Source organism: Gossypium hirsutum, chromosome A09, assembly GCF_007990345.1.
Source record: "Gossypium hirsutum isolate 1008001.06 chromosome A09, Gossypium_hirsutum_v2.1, whole genome shotgun sequence".
NCBI classification, from domain to species: Eukaryota; Viridiplantae; Streptophyta; class Magnoliopsida; order Malvales; family Malvaceae; genus Gossypium; species Gossypium hirsutum.
The window spans coordinates 73276829-73292976 of record NC_053432.1 but is presented as its reverse complement, the minus strand read 5'-3'; the positions used below and the strand labels follow the sequence as shown (position 1 = coordinate 73292976).

General features: G+C 35.5%; 2 protein-coding genes across 5 annotated transcripts; one reads left to right on the top strand and one right to left on the bottom strand.

Moving 5' to 3' along the window:
- Positions 1-2847: 2847 nt before the first annotated feature.
- Positions 2848-9443, top strand: LOC107889556 (pleiotropic drug resistance protein 2). Of its 2 annotated transcripts, XM_041076678.1 has the most exons (21): positions 2848-2955; positions 3079-3539; positions 3619-3739; positions 3873-3961; positions 4052-4136; positions 4222-4512; positions 4591-4681; positions 4765-5665; positions 5760-5920; positions 5999-6102; positions 6195-6360; positions 6447-6530; positions 6611-6726; positions 6825-7157; positions 7249-7539; positions 7651-7734; positions 7813-7946; positions 8041-8268; positions 8359-8530; positions 8627-8881; positions 8973-9443. In XM_041076678.1, exons 2-21 carry the CDS (start codon positions 3169-3171, stop codon positions 9240-9242), a joined length of 4347 nt encoding a protein of 1448 aa, XP_040932612.1. In that variant the 5' UTR covers positions 2848-2955; positions 3079-3168; the 3' UTR covers positions 9243-9443. The 2 variants fall into 2 exon arrangements, with proteins under 2 accessions (XP_040932612.1, XP_016669516.2); XM_016814027.2 differs by having other exon boundaries at positions 2868-3539.
- A 143-nt stretch (positions 9444-9586) lies between these two features.
- LOC107889558 (growth-regulating factor 3) lies at positions 9587-12491 on the bottom strand. Of its 3 annotated transcripts, XM_016814029.2 has the most exons (5): positions 12425-12491; positions 11741-12289; positions 11446-11613; positions 10689-11064; positions 9587-10127 (listed from the first exon to the last, which is right to left on the bottom strand). In XM_016814029.2, the coding sequence occupies exons 2-5, from the start codon at positions 11976-11978 to the stop codon at positions 9692-9694; spliced, it is 1218 nt and encodes a 405-aa protein (XP_016669518.2). In that variant the 5' UTR covers positions 11979-12289; positions 12425-12491; the 3' UTR covers positions 9587-9691. The 3 variants fall into 3 exon arrangements, with proteins under 3 accessions (XP_016669518.2, XP_016669517.2, XP_040932613.1); XM_016814028.2 differs by lacking the exon at positions 12425-12491 and having other exon boundaries at positions 11446-11616; positions 11741-12267; XM_041076679.1 differs by lacking the exon at positions 12425-12491 and having other exon boundaries at positions 11446-11645; positions 11741-11866.
- Between the last annotated feature and the right edge of the window lie 3657 nt (positions 12492-16148).

Here is a 16148-nt window from a genome sequence, read left to right as displayed (position 1 = left end):
AAAATTAAATATTTTTCCTTAAGCTTTAAAAAACACTTATAAACATATTTATCTATTTTATTCTTCACCCAAGAACTTGAGTGACGAAAAATTTAAGAACTCGAAAACTCATCCAAACTCAATTTTCCTTGGACGAAGCCCAAATTCCAGCGAGCTTTCTTTTCCTTTTTAAACCTGAATTTCGATTCTTTTCCCACTCAATTCAAAATCTATTTATTATTTTTCTTAAAAACAATATTTATTATTTTTCTTAAAAACAACTTTTTTCCATTTTTTATATACTTTGGATAAAATAGTTAATGTTTAATGAGCTTCTATAATGAAAAACCCCAAATAAATCATAAAATCTAAATACAAAGTAGAAACCACGTAAGAAATGTAAGAGGATTGAAAAAAATTCCCTAACAGTTAAGAAAAAGGAAAATTATTTGATACATTGTCAGTAGATATTTTAGGCTCCACAAGTAAAGTAAGAAGTTTGACAAGTGTATTATAAGAGTATAGTAAAATATTTAAAAAATATATAAAAAAGACACATGTCAATTTTTTAAAATTGTTTGTGGAATAAAAAGTACACTATTAGTGTACCAAACACTCACCCTAAAAAAAATCTTTAAAAGAGAAGAAAGAATCATGGAGAGGTGGAGAATTTAAAAAAAGTTGAAAAGTTTTAATTTAATTAAAGAAAAATTATTTTGTACACCACTTATAACGTTTTTTAGATTCCACAAGCGAGTTGAAGGTTTACATATTTCCTGTAGGTTATATTTAAAAATTTTAAAAAGGAAGTAAAATTTCTTTTGGATCTAGATTTTGTCATCGAAAACTGGGTTCAAATAAGTTTTTCTACAAGTTCTTGAATTTTTCATTACCGAAATTCTTTGGTGAAGAACAAAAGAAATGCATATGTTTATAAGTTTGTTTGCTTTTTAAAATGCTTAAGGAAATATATTTTTTTGGTGGGGGTTTAGTTAAAAATTGCCAAGCATCACAAAATGATTGGCTAAGATATTTTTTGAACAACTGGGTAATTTGGATAACAGAATATAGCTTACCACTTTGAGCAACAGAGTATGATTTAGGTGCCACTTCTGACTAAAAAAAAAAGATACAAACTTGAGAGAATGGATATAGTTTAGGTATGATTTTGTGATTTAAGCATTGTTATTATTAAAGGCATATTCATAGTCAACTTTGGATGATTTTTTGAATGAGATTTTGGCATATCCGTGTTGTTTGATTGGCATAAGCTCAAATGACTATCTCTTAACTTTCTACCGTGCTTTGAAATGTATCAAGTTAACATTCAGAGTTCAAGTTATGTTGTTTTTCTAACATGGCATATATGAGGATTGTCATGTGGATGACACATCAACAATTAATTAATTTTCTTACAATTTTAAAAAAATATTTTTTATATTTATTTTTAGTTTTTAAAAATAATTTTTATACATTTTTGAATTTTTAAATTTCAAAATAAAAAATATTAAATAAAAATTGTAAATGTGCCATTTGTAGTAAATGTGGTGTATGCAATTAGGTATATATGCTGAAAAAAATTATTTGGTAAAATAATTCATTTTTAAAAAACCTAAGAAAATATGTTGATTTTGGAGAGAGTGTGTGAAAGCGTGTTGTATTTTTCCTTCAAGTTGTATTTTCTGACTTTTTAAATATAATTAGTTTCTTTGGTCAAATTAATGATTAAATATTAGTGGTTTTCTTATTAAGTATCAAGTTTGATTCCTCATCCACTCACATTTGTATTTTTTATTTCATATTGTTTTAAATATTTATATGTCAAGCATTTATTTTCTCCACATATATTGTGAGTATGATGCTTTCTAATATTATAAAATAAAATAATTATTTAAGATACAATTATTGTATTTATATGTAAAATATTTCAATTATCATTATTGTTTATATTTGAAATATTTCAAATACACATACACAAATATATAATACTAAAATTTACTACACTCATGATATGGATTGAAAAATAATTATTGCACATATAAAAATTATATTTACTAAAAATAATGATATTTTTAATAATTATTTGATTTTATAAATAAAAAATTTACTAATTAAAAATGAATTAAAAATAAAAAATTTTAGAACAATATATTTATTAATTAAAAAAAAGCTTGAAATAACATGAAATAAAATTACAAATGTGTTTAGAAAAGAAATGAACTTAAGAATTTATCCAAAGAAGCTAATATGTTAAAAATATTAATTAAAAATAAAAAAGAGCTTAAAACAACATGAAAAAAAATACAAATATAAGTGGAAAAAGACAAAATCACTCACATTTAACTATCTGACCAAAAAAAATAATTATATTAAAAAGGAAAAAAAATACAACTTAAAGGAACCTATTTCTTTAAAAAAAAATTTTAAAATCTATTTAGCTAAATATTTTTAATTTTCGGCATATTTCCATGGTTCAGCCATATATGATAAGTTAGGTTGTGTATACTATGAAATATGACCAATGTATATTTTAGGAGTTGTTGAAGTTGGAACCTGAATATTTTTTTTTTTCAAAAATACAATTTATTTTTAGGTTTTTTTACTATTTTATTTATTTATAAATTTAAGTTGAAATCAGTGCCGCATGGCATGGTTTATGCGTCAGATTGCCACGTTAATGGCATCACTTACAGGTCGCATGATTATGTACAGAATTATACTACGGTGTCCACGTGAATTGAATTTAAACAAAAAAATCTGTTATGAGCGCAATCTTTTCCACTAGCCGCAAAGTGTTCGTTTTTTTAGTTCAACGTGCGTCTGGCTTATTTACACTTCCTGACTTAATTTTAATTTAAAAGCAGAGAAAATAATCACAAAATCAGATTTTGTATTTCTATTGTAATAGAAAAAAACAGTTTTTCTTCAACCATGCACTCTATAGTCAATCGTAAGCAAAAACAAAGCTTCAAAAAAGTGATTACTTGACTTTCCTACTTGTACATGGCGTCTATGTAATTCATACTTCAAACAGATTTGACTCCATTATTTTCATCTTCAATTCTTTGTCTCTCAGTTTTCATTTCTTTTTTCTGCCAGAAACCAAGGAGAATTCATTCATGTTGTTGATCTTTATTAAGATTTTTATTGTCTTAGTAGCCCGAATCAAGAAGTAAGTGGAACAAAACAATGGCTTCAGCTCTTGCTGGAGATGATCTACTAGCAAGGTCGATGAGCAGCGGAAGGAGCTATCCGAGCTGGACCTCAGCCAGCTTCAGGGAGGTTTGGCAAGCTCCGCCGGAAGCGTTTGGCAGGAGTGGACGTCAAGATGAGGAGGAGGAGGAACTACGTTGGGCGGCTATAGAGAGGTTACCCACGTATGATCGGTTGAGAAAAGGGATGTTGACACAGATTCTTGATAACGACAAAGTGGCTCACCATGAAGTTGATGTAGCTAAGCTTGGAATGCAAGCTAAGAAGCAGTTAATGGCTAGTATGTTGAAAGCTGTTGAAGAAGATAATGAAAACTTCTTGAGAAGATTAAGGGACAGAACCGATAGGTAAGTTAACCAATATACATATGTCGTTTTGGGATATTGATCTTATTTGATTTGATTGATTGGGTTTTGTTTGGTTTAGAGTGGGGATCGAGATTCCAACCATTGAAGTTCGGTTTCAGCATTTGGAAGTTGAAGGAGATACATATGTTGGAAGCAGAGCTCTGCCTACTCTTCTCAATGTTACCTTGAACACCATAGAGGTATCTGTTTTTTCAAAAAAAAAAAAATTATCAGCTCATACCTTAATCGAATTTGAATCTATTGCACTAGAATTTGATATTTTTATTTGGTTTATTTCGATTTCTGTGTTTTTAACTTTTGTTTAAAAAACAGAGCATTCTCGGATTGCTTCGGCTTGCACCATCTAAGAAGAGAAAAAATCAGATACTTAGAGACGTTAGCGGCATAATCAAACCTTCGAGGTTATTTTTTCCCATGAAAATTTATCATGCTGTCGTAGTTTATATAACTTTGTATGAATTATCAATTAATATTTGAATGAAAATTTACAGGATGACTCTGCTTCTAGGTCCTCCAGGAGCTGGAAAAACAACGTTGTTGATGGCACTCGCTGGAAAGCTTGATCGTGATCTAAGGGTGACTTTCGTAATCCTACTTTTTATAAATGGTTTCATCTGAAATATCATATGATCTCCTAAAAATTTCAACTTGGCTTAAACAGTCATCTGGGAAAGTCACTTATTGCGGTCACGAATTGAATGAATTTGTTCCTCAAAGAACATGCGCTTATATTAGTCAACACGATCTTCACTATGGCGAAATGACAGTGAGGGAGACATTGGATTTTTCGGGACGTTGTTTGGGTGTGGGTACCCGATATGAAATGCTTTCGGAGTTGTGCAGGAGAGAGAAGGAAGTTGGAATTAAGCCTGATCCTGAGATTGATGCTTTCATGAAAGCCACAGCAGTTGCGGGCCAAGAAACAAGCTTGGTCACCGATTATATTCTAAAGGTTATTATTCCTCTTAGTTTATCGCTTAGACAGACAAATTAAAAAGTAGTATTTGACTCTTGCAAGAATTTGTAACAGATACTTGGATTGGATATTTGTGCGGATATCATGGTCGGAGATGATATGCGTCGGGGTATTTCCGGTGGGCAAAAGAAGCGTGTCACCACAGGTATATTTTCTCCAACAGCCTTTTTGTCTATCACCGTGGCATTTTTAGTCTAATGGTTGTTTTCAATTCAACTTCTACTATAGGAGAAATGTTGGTCGGACCAGCAAAGGCTTTATTTATGGATGAAATATCAACAGGATTGGATAGTTCAACTACTTTCCAGATTTGCAAGTTCATGAGACAAATGGTTCATATCATGGATGTAACCATGATCATTTCTCTTCTACAACCAGCGCCGGAGACATTCGATCTATTCGATGACGTTATCGTACTCTCAGAGGGTCAAATTGTCTACCAGGGTCCACGTGAGAGTGTCCTGGATTTCTTCGAATTCATGGGCTTCAAATGTCCTGAAAGAAAAGGAATTGCAGACTTTCTGCAAGAAGTAACATCCAAGAAAGACCAACAACAATACTGGTTCCAAAAGAGCCTACCTTACGGATATGTTTCAGTTTCTGACTTTGTTAATGGCTTCAGTTGCTTCCGCATTGGTCAGCAACTTTCAATGGATCTTAAGGTTCCTTATGACAAAACTAGTACCCACCCTGCTGCTTTAGTTACTAAAAAATATGGAATTTCCAATTGGGAACTGTTCAAGGCGTGCTTTGCAAGGGAATGGCTGCTAATGAAGCGAAACTCGTTCGTGTACATTTTTAAGACTGTCCAAATAACAATCATGTCATTGATTGCCTTGACTGTGTTTCTAAGAACTGAAATGCCAGTTGGATCCTTCGAAAATGGTCAAAAATTCTTTGGGGCCTTGTTTTTCAGTCTAATCAATGTGATGTTCAATGGAACGGCGGAACTTGCAATGACGGTTTTCAGGCTACCAGTGTTCTATAAACAAAGGGACTTCTTGTTTTATCCCGCGTGGGCTTTTGGTTTGCCAATTTGGGTGCTTAGAATCCCACTGTCACTAATGGAATCAGGGATTTGGATTGCTCTAACATACTATACAATTGGCTTTGCTCCAGCTGCTAGCAGGTAAGTTACATTGAAAGCAATTCTTTTGTTTCTATTGATCATCATCTTGTTATTCAGCCTTTGACTAAACACCATTTTTGGGTATAATCTCCAGGTTTTTCCGACAGTTCTTGGCATTCTTTGGCATCCATCAGATGGCTTTGTCGCTCTTTAGGTTCATTGCTGCAATAGGAAGAACAGAAGTGGTGGCAAACACCTTGGGTACCTTCACCTTGTTATTGGTTTTTGTACTTGGAGGTTTTATCATTGCCAAAAGTAAGTGGTCGTTGACCTCTCTTTGTCGCTATTAACATTTAGCTTCAGTTCAAACATCCTAAGAGTTATTACTTGCAGATGACATTGAGCCATGGATGATCTGGGGCTACTATGTTTCTCCTATGATGTATGGACAAAATGCCATCGTCATGAATGAATTCCTTGATGAAAGATGGAGTGCGGTAAGATCTTCAAAATCTTATGCATTTAGTTATATAAACCTGGGTTAGCCATTCATAAATCATTGTCTTACACATAATGGATGCAATGCCAGAACAATACAGACCCCAGAATTGATGCACCAACAGTGGGTAAAGTTCTTCTTAAGACCAGAGGCTTCTTCACCGAAGAATATTGGTTTTGGATTTGTGTTGGAGCACTCTTCGCATTCTCCCTTGTCTTCAACATTTTATTTATTGGAGCTTTGACTTTCCTGAATCGTAAGTGACATTCTTAATTTCATTTTGACTACATTTACAACTTACATTTGAGTGGGTTTGAATAAATTTTCAATGTGGGTTTTCAGCTCTGGGTGGTTCCAAAGCAGTAGTTGTCAATGAAGATGAAAAGAAGACTAAAAACCCATACTCGGGTGGAAGAATACCGGAAGGTGATTGAAATGCTTTTGAGCTTTGAGTTCTTTTTTCCCCATCTGTTTAGAAGTGTATAACTTTTCAGAATGATTTACAGGTATTCATATGAAAGCAAGAAACTCTTCGAACAATCCTAGAAAAGGCATGGTTTTGCCTTTCCAACCCCTTTCGCTTGCGTTCAACCATGTTAACTACTATGTTGATATGCCTGCTGTGAGTTACTTACATGTTATCTGAGAGAGACATTGAAAACTTTATAAGCTGACATTTTGTTCATGATATTTTTGGTTTAATCATGGTTTCTTTACCAGGAAATGAAGACTCAAGGCATAGAAGTAGATCGCCTTCAGCTGCTTCGAGATGTTAGTGGTGCTTTCAGACCAGGAATATTGACAGCGTTAGTGGGTGTGAGTGGTGCTGGAAAGACAACCCTGATGGATGTTTTAGCAGGGAGGAAAACAGGCGGATACATTAAGGGACATATCAGTATCTCAGGTTACACCAAGAACCAAGCAACCTTTGCTCGTGTCAGCGGTTACTGTGAACAAAATGACATTCACTCCCCACATGTCACAGTTTACGAATCACTCTTGTACTCAGCTTGGCTCCGTCTTGCTTCCGACACAGATACCAGCACTAGAAAGGTTTGTAAAAACATCTGCAAAGATCACTTGTTCTGGAATCATATACAGAGTTCCTATTGTAAAACTATGTTTGGAATTTATCGTTGAATAGATGTTTGTTGAGGAAGTTATGGAGTTGGTCGAGCTCAAACCACTAAGGAATGCTTTAGTTGGTCTTCCTGGAATTGAAGGCCTTTCAACTGAACAAAGGAAAAGGTTGACAATAGCCGTAGAGTTGGTTGCTAATCCTTCTATCATCTTCATGGATGAGCCAACTTCAGGGCTTGATGCCCGGGCTGCAGCCATCGTTATGCGAACAGTGAGAAACACTGTGGACACAGGGAGGACTGTTGTCTGCACAATTCATCAGCCTAGTATTGACATATTTGAAGCATGTGATGAGGTGAAGAACTTGATGCACTCATTTCTTTTTCGGGAACTTCGCCACTTTTCTGTTGTTTTTTTTATTTCTATTGCCTGCTTTTCATTGAACTTAGTATTATGCTTGTTGCAGTTGTTGTTAATGAAAAGAGGAGGGCAAGTCATTTATTCTGGACCTCTTGGTCACCATTCTCACAAGCTTATAGAATATTTTGAGGTGAAACTTATTATTAGGTAACTCAATGACAAAGTTGAGCAACATAAGCTAGTTCTAAAATTGCATCTTCGAGTGCAGGCTGTCCAAGGGGTTCCGAAGATCAGAGATGGATACAATCCGGCGACATGGATGCTTGAAGTCAGTGCTCCATCTGTCGAGGCTCAATTGGATGTGGATTTTGCTGATATTTACGCCAATTCATCACTTTATCGGTATGTTCAAATGCAATGCCAAAGACCAGGCAATTTTTCTCCCCTTAGACTGGCCGATCATTGAGCTCAATTTCTTCATTTTACAAACATTCAGGATGAACCAAGAACTTATCAAAGAGCTCAGTGCACCAGCACCTGGCACCAAGGATCTCTTCTTCCCAACACAATATTCTCAGCCATTCCTCACCCAATGCAAGGCTTGCTTTTGGAAACAACACTGGTCTTACTGGAGGAACCCTCAATACAATGCCATCAGGTTTTTTATGACAACAGTTATCGGCATCTTATTTGGTATTATCTTCTGGAACAAAGGACAACGGATGTAAGCATTATTTTTTATCATGGAAACAATGTATTTCTGCAAAGGGTGATGGAAAATTTAGGGATTAACCAAAACTATTATGATAACTAGATCAAGACAACAAGATCTGATGAATCTTCTCGGAGCAATGTATTCAGCCGTGCTTTTCCTCGGAGCAACCAATGCTGCTGCTGTTCAATCTGTTGTTGCAATAGAGAGAACAGTCTTCTACCGGGAAAGAGCAGCTGGAATGTATTCTGAATTGCCTTATGCATTCGCTCAGGTAAACATTGTTCAGTTTTGTACAAACGAAATTGATTGGTTTTCAGGACATTACCATTGAATGGTGGACTTAAGAACTATCCTTTATTTCCTGCAGGTGGCAATAGAGATAATCTATACTGCAATTCAAACTCTCATTTATACATTACTTATTTACTCGATGATAGGATTTGAGTGGACGCCAGTGAAATTCTTATGGTTCTACTACTACATATTAACATGCTTTATCTACTTCACCTTGTATGGAATGATGGTCGTCGCTCTAACTCCTGGTCATCAAATTGCCGCCATTGTCATGTCATTCTTCCTAAGTTTTTGGAACTTGTTCTCTGGTTTTCTCATTCCTAGGACTGTAAGTCATTTAAAAGCCATTAACTAACTACCCTTCTCCGCTTGAGGGGGAAAGATGTGCTAAAAATTGCTTATTATTCATCGCATTGCAGCAAATCCCTATATGGTGGAGGTGGTATTATTGGGCATCTCCAGTGGCTTGGACACTATATGGCCTTGTGACGTCTCAAGTGGGTGACAAGGACGGTCCTCTTGAGGTCCCTGGACGGCAAAATATGACCGTAGAGGGCTTCCTTAAAGAAGATTTGGGTTTCGAATACAGCTTTCTTCCAGCAGTTGCCGTGGCTCATGTTGGATGGTGTCTCCTTTTCTTCTTCGTATTTGCCTATGGTATCAGGTTCCTCAACTACCAAAGGAGATAGATAAGCTTAGAATTTCAAATTCACCAAACCATTACATTGACTAACTCCATTGAAAACAACTTGTAGTTGGTCGGTGGAAACGATAGTTCTATATTCTTTTTACATAAATGCAGCGACAAGATTTTGCTGCTGTAAGACAGAAATGAAAGGCTAAAAGAACTGCTTCAGAATCAGAAATGGAAGCATCTCCATTTCATCGAAGTGAAAAGTAGCTTTTCTTAATTATCCCCCATTCCACCATTGCTTCAAAACTTATTTTTAAGGAAAAACCTTCGAAGCAACACCGTAACATATATATGTTTGTTAATATGACAGTCAAAGAACACTAAGAGATAAAGCCAACATACAGAAAGTGCAAGCAACTTAAATAGGAACGTGTTTTCAGTGTCTAAATTAGTTAAAAGAGTTGAAAGGGGAAGAGAAAAAAATAACATTAACAGTGACTAAATTCAAGTGCTAATATAGCTAATTTCAGAAGTAGAACCCTTGGGCAACTGATGCAGAACACTAGTGGGTGATGAATTAGATGTGGATGATGATCGTAAAGCCTCGGCAAGAGGTCCTCCCATGGAAGCCACCTGGTTCGATGCTGCCCATCCTCCCATGGCCCAGTTCAACGGTGGCTGCTGATGATGCTCCCTTCTGCTGTCGCCATTGCCTGTAGACAGCTTCAACGACACATCCGAGGATGAATTCCCAGGCATAGAAATCGTGAGGCATGTGGCAGAATTCATGGGGCTTGCATTAGTTCCATTATTGTCAGGGTCTTGTAGTGTTCTGGGCCAATCATCAAAAAAATGTCTCAAAATGTGACCATCAGATCTGTCATCGACCTCATTTTGGGCTTCAAAAAGACCCTTAGGTTCAGTTTTGGACTCTGAGGAACTGCCAGACATCAAAGAACGTTTTAGTGCAAAAATCAAGCAAAAAGAACAAAGCAATATAAAGTAAAAAAAGGTAGTTGGGGTCAGCTTGTGCAGAACTTAAACAAAATTGGTCAGATTTTGATCAGGGTCCTACCTTGGACATATCACTACCAAAAAAATATCAACACGGCCCCTACCAAAGATACTTTGGAATCCAAAGTTCCACCAGTTTCATTAAATATGTAAAAGAATCCATATCAATTCAAATTCAGATATAGCTTATTTGGAAAGTGCTTGAAAAGTTTAACGGTAAACCCATACGTCCAACATGCGCGTAACTTCAACAGTCAAAAGGAACATAGAAATATCCCACCCTACCACAACACAATTTTTCTTTATTCACCATTTTCAAAAATAAGTCCTTTTTTTTTTCAAATCCAGTTTAAAAAAAGTATCAATTATGGATAAATTTGTACATCCCTCATCACGATCCACTAAAACACAAATGAATATAGTTTCCCTTGACAATAATACCACCTAAAAGCCATTCAAATTCAGAAGACAAGGCAGCAAGATTTACCCATGATTAAGCTGAAGAAGATCAACGGGAGGGGAAGGCCTAGAAAGGCCAAAATTGTTGGGACCGTTAGCCACCGCTGCCAAGGTTGAAGCGGTCATTGGGGAACTGGCTTTTACGGCGCCACATCCACTACCACCACCGCCGAAACGAGCAGTTACACTGACATGGCTATTATTAGCTTCAGCGGCGGTGCTGCTAGATGTGGGCATTTCCACAGGCTTTCTTGAACGGTTGCGGCCACGGTGCACGTGCCGCTCGCAATACTTCTGTCCGGGCACCACGTCCCTGGAGCACCTCCATTTCTTGCCGTCAGTTCTCCGGCAACGGCCAGGCTCCGGATCCATTGCTGCTCTTCCCCAGTACCCTGATTGCAACACTGATCGCACGTGTACATACTATTCATCAGAACACTTGCATAGACATAATACAAAATTATTTTGTGGACCAATTTTTTTACCCGTTATTCTATGTCATAGCAATTATAATAAATTAATGAAAAAGTGGGCAAGTACAGATTTAATCAATATTCAAAGCAAGGATAGATCACGAATGAGATGAGATCTTAACGAAAATGCAATATTTTAAAACGTAAAGGTGAACAAACCCTAAGGGGGAGTTCAAACTTGACAATCAAATATTTGGAAGGCAGAGAAAATCAAAACATTAATAAGGAGAACCCATGGAGTTAATGTGCATTTAGAGAAATGGAAATAATTAATGATGTAACAGAAGCAAGAAAGATGAAAGAGTGACATACAAGCTGGCTGGTAATGGTGGAGGAAATAGGAGGAAGAGTAAAGAAGGCTTTTCTTGATTGGGTGGAGGAGTTCGGGAGGAACAGCAGCGCCTGCCAACATGTATCTGTAGATCAATGCTTGTAACTCCAGTTCTTGCCACTGAGCCAAGCTGAAATAGCTTCCCATTCCTACTAAAAAGGAAACTCACAACATCAAGGAGCTGGATGAAACCAAGCCACTAAGTTATAAAGTTTCCAAACCGGGGAGGTTGAAATTTTCTGCCAACAAAAGGGTGCCAAGGAATAAAAATCTTACTGCTGTTGGAATCAGGAAGTGGTGCTGACAGGCTGCCGCTGATTTTGCTGTTGGATTCAGATACAAACAAGGGGAGAGCAGATGGTTCAGAGGATGCGTGTTGCTGTTGCTGTTGTGGGTGGTGGTGGTGGTGGTGGTGGTGATGGGCGTCAAGGTCAAGTAGAAGTTTTGGTATCTTTGCAGAAGGTTGTTGCTCTGACTCATGCTGGTTTCTCCATTGCTTCAGATGCAAGTCCATGGAGAGAGAGTGACTGAGAGATAAAGATAAAAGAGTTGCAGTTTAGTTGCTTTTTTGGTTTGGGTTTGGGTTTAGGGTTCTTAATAGACAACTTTGTTTATCTGGTGTTGGGGTATCTGTGAAGAGAAAGTTTGGGTTAAGCTTTTGCAGGCAGTGTAGGTTCCTTCTTTTATATATAAAACTTTGGCAGATAGCATAGCATCCTTAGGAAAGAGAGTGATATAGAATAGGGAAAAAAAAAAAAGAGAAACTATGTTCTGACATGAAACCTGCAAAGTTTGCTAATGACCCAGTGGAGAACCCCTGGGACACTTGAGAAGAAAAAATAAAAGACTGTCAGACAAGACAGTTGAGAACCCGAAAAAGTAAAGAAACCCTCAAAAAATTTATTAAAATATCTATAATAATAAATCCTATTGAGAGAGAAAGGAGAGAAGCTTATTAACCTTCAGTCTTTTCCGCGTCTGCACATTGCATTGGAAATACCACTTTTTCTTTAAGCTCCTCTTTGAGAGACCAGTGGAGAAGGAAGACTCCATCCATTTAAGATAGTGCGGTGGAACTCATTTCAACACACACACAATCACATCAAAACACAAACAGCAATAGCTGCTGAGATATTATTAGTCTGACTGACAGAGGTAAATTTCGGTTTAATTTAATCTTGTCTTAACTTTTTCTATTTTAAGCGTAATTACATTCTTAAACCAGGGACGGTTTGAATATTAAAATGAGTGGATATATATATTTTAGGATTTTGATGGAGCCGACAGAGGCCGACCTCAGGCTTTTCTGGTTTGTCTTTCCAGTCAAGATGTGTCTTATTCTGCAGATATGCTTTAACTTAACTTGAAGATTACCCTGCATTTACACCCCCCATCAAGCCACCCCCCAACTAAAAATTCCATGTCTTTTCCCAAGACAACAATAAAAAGAAAACATGTTTATATTTGTTCTTCTTCTTCGTATTCAAGTACATATATAGGGGAAACTATAAATTTGAATGTATCAAATACTATTTATGTGAACACCTATATTGTTTAAAACATACGCTTACTTTTCATACATGAAGTGAAAGAAAGGCATAACACACTACGAATAGTTTTACATAAGAAGATAAATGAATAGTTACATAAATTTTATTATTTGTAAGAAGAAGAAGAAAAAAACAATCTTGGATCAACTGCACTCACCATGTACGGATCTCGAAAGGGAATCCTACAACTACGACCAAAATCCACGTCACTTATTTCGTCTTCACTCGAGCAACTTAAAAGAACAGTGGCAAATGAAAAAAAAATTACAAGGGTCACATGTCTGAAGCAGGAAATACGTCAGTGACTGACACAAAATGGCAGGAACGATGTCAGAAAACACAAAGACAAAAGTAGAGCTGCTCACGTGGGATCCTCTTCCTTTTTCAACCTTTTTCTGTAGGATAAAGTAAGGCACGCCGGCACGCCATCCCCCCCCCCCAACCCCTCACGTGCCTTCACGTGCCTTCCTCTTTCTCACCATTTCCATTTCCTTGAAAAAAAAAAAAAGCTAATAATAAGAAGGTGCTTCGATCTCTCGAGTTTAGAAAAGACGAGGATCATTCATCGCTTATATTCAAATCTACAACATATTACTAGTGGGTTTATATTTACAAATTCAATCATCAACAAAAATAAATTATTAATATTTACCATGTATAAATAACAACTAATTTTGCGTATTTTATATGAACTTATTTATAAATCAGGTTACTCGTTCAACCTTAAAAATTTGTTTAAAATTTAAAAAATTTAGACAAAAATATTAAACTCGTTTAAAATATGAAGTTAAGTTTAAACTCAAATTTTTAAAGCCTAAGCTAATTCTATTTTATATATAATGTAATTTTATAATACATAAAAATTAAATTTACAGTAATACATAATATTATTATAATATAAACATTAAAAAATTAAGATTATTATATACAAAATATAATAAATAAAAATTATTAAATATTAAATTAATATAAATATAAATATATTTTTAACATTTTAAAAAATAATATGATAGGATCGAAAATAGGTTTCAGTTAGCCTTTTACAAATATGGGTGAGCCTAGGTAAAATTTTAGGCACATATTTCGTATCGATGAGAGCTGAGAGCTTATGCAAACATAAAATATGTTAATATTATATTTAGGCCAGACTTAAACTTAACCCAGCTTGGCCCATGAACACCTTTAATTATATATTTGCATGCTAAAAATTAATTTGTTCAACGATTGAGTTATTCATTTAAATTTAAAAAGGTGTACAAAATTTGATAAGGACAAAAACACTAAATAAAAAAAACGCTTTGACAAAGAAAATTAAACTAATTTAAAACATGAGTTAGGTTCAGCTCAAACATTTTAAACTCAAGCTTAATCCAATCCAACTCATTTTTTAATTTTATAATATACTATTTTATTTTATTTTTAATTAATGTCATTAATTAGTATATAGGTAGTGAAAATTTTTAACTCAACAAGCGGGATTGAGATTTTACATATGTCATATTAATTCAATTATTTTTTAAATACAACTTAAGTACACATGACAAAATTTCAACTCCGTGTGTAAAGTTAAAAATTTCCATCACTTGTATACCAAATAATATTTTTTTGTATATGTTAGAATTAAGTGACCCGAATGCTTATTTAAATAAAATACAGTGGTAAAATAAAATAAGAGAAGAATCCATATAGAATTACACTTCTTTTATTTTATTTTAGAATAAGGTGTCGAGACCATTTTCAAATCGAGTTTTGGAAAATGGGAATTGATTTTAAAAAACGAAAACGGGAGTCGCCACCAATCTTTTTAGGTATGATTGGATCACCTTATAAAATGTTTTGTTTTAAAACATTAATTTTGGTCTACGAAAGTCGAGAAAACGGATTCAGGAGTCGGTTACGTATGAGGAAGGGTCAGCACCCTCATAACACCCAAAAATTGGTACCTAATTGGTTATCAAATGTCTTTAATGTCGGAAATTTGACAAATTTTAAGATGTAATCCTCTTTAAAATGCTTTGATTTTGAAAATTTGGGTTCACTCGTATCAAAACATTGACACTAAGTTAACCTTTTGGAAATCCCTATCTCGAAACAACAAATCGCCACATCCAATGAGTTAGGACACAACGCTTTGAAATTCCAAGATAATTGCTTACATTTTGAAAACCTTTAAAAACTTAGAAGGATACTTAACTATTCGAACTTAACGAGAAAAGTTGCAACCCAATAAGTTAGGGCATTACTTTTTCGAAATTTCCAAACACCAAGCATTGCCATTATACTGCAGTCATAGTTCCAAGGTACCCTATTGTCATCCTTGTAAGGAAAAGGATTGGGCTTATGGATGATGACCTTGGGCACTGTTGGTGCCTCTACTTCCTTATTTCCTGGCAGGGAGATAATGATCCTTGGCCGACTGATTCCTTGTTGTTCTCCTTCTAACGCATTTATTTCTCGTTTATAAGAGCTATCTTCAAAAATCTGTAGCTCTTTATTTTCAATGAAACCTTGCACCAAGGCTTTAAATTCTTCACAATTTTGGGTCTCATGACCCTCCTCCCCATGGAACTCGCAGTAGTTTCTCGTTTCGTTTACCTCTTTCTCAGAGGTTATTATCCCTCTCTTTACCATCTCTTTCCAGATTATTTTTAAAGGTATCCTTACTTCAGCAACATTTTCCGTCCCCCTTTTTCCACCAGCTTCAACAATGGCATTCACTCCTTGATTGTCATGATTCGGCAAAGGGTTCTCAGTATTTGAAGTACTCTCAAATTTCGAATCCCCATTCTTGATCAACCTCTCTACGGCTTTCTTGAATCCAGTACAATTCTCAATTGAATGCCCCGATATTCTAGCATGATACTCACACCTGGCATTTGCATCATACCACTTAGGATATGGAGGCTGTAATGGTTTCAAGTGGAAGGGGGCTATAGCTTGCACATCATATAAGTTTTGATAAAGCTCTCGATACGTCACAAGTATAGGTGTAAATTGCATCTTCTCATGCCTGGTGTTAGATTCCTGCTTTTGAGAGCTCTGCTGCCCAACTGTGGCTACTTTGGGCTGACTAACCGTGACTGCTTTCGAATTGAAGCTGCTCGTGTTGTTTACCTCATTGTCTTTTCTTCTTG

Coding starts and splice junctions, on each gene's coding strand:
- LOC107889556 (XM_041076678.1), top strand. CDS start 3,169: ATGGCTTCAGCTCTTGCTGGAGATGATCTACTAGCAAGGTCGATGAGC. Junction 3,540..3,618: donor TTAAGGGACAGAACCGATAG/GTAAGTTAACCA, acceptor TGTTTGGTTTAG/AGTGGGGATCGAGATTCCAA. Junction 6,531..6,610: donor GGGTGGAAGAATACCGGAAG/GTGATTGAAATG, acceptor AATGATTTACAG/GTATTCATATGAAAGCAAGA.
- LOC107889558 (XM_016814028.2), bottom strand. CDS start 11,978: ATGGACTTGCATCTGAAGCAATGGAGAAACCAGCATGAGTCAGAGCAA. Junction 11,065..11,445: donor CCACCATTACCAGCCAGCTT/GTATGTCACTCT, acceptor ACGTGCGATCAG/TGTTGCAATCAGGGTACTGG. Junction 10,128..10,688: donor CTTCTTCAGCTTAATCATGG/GTAAATCTTGCT, acceptor GATGTCTGGCAG/TTCCTCAGAGTCCAAAACTG.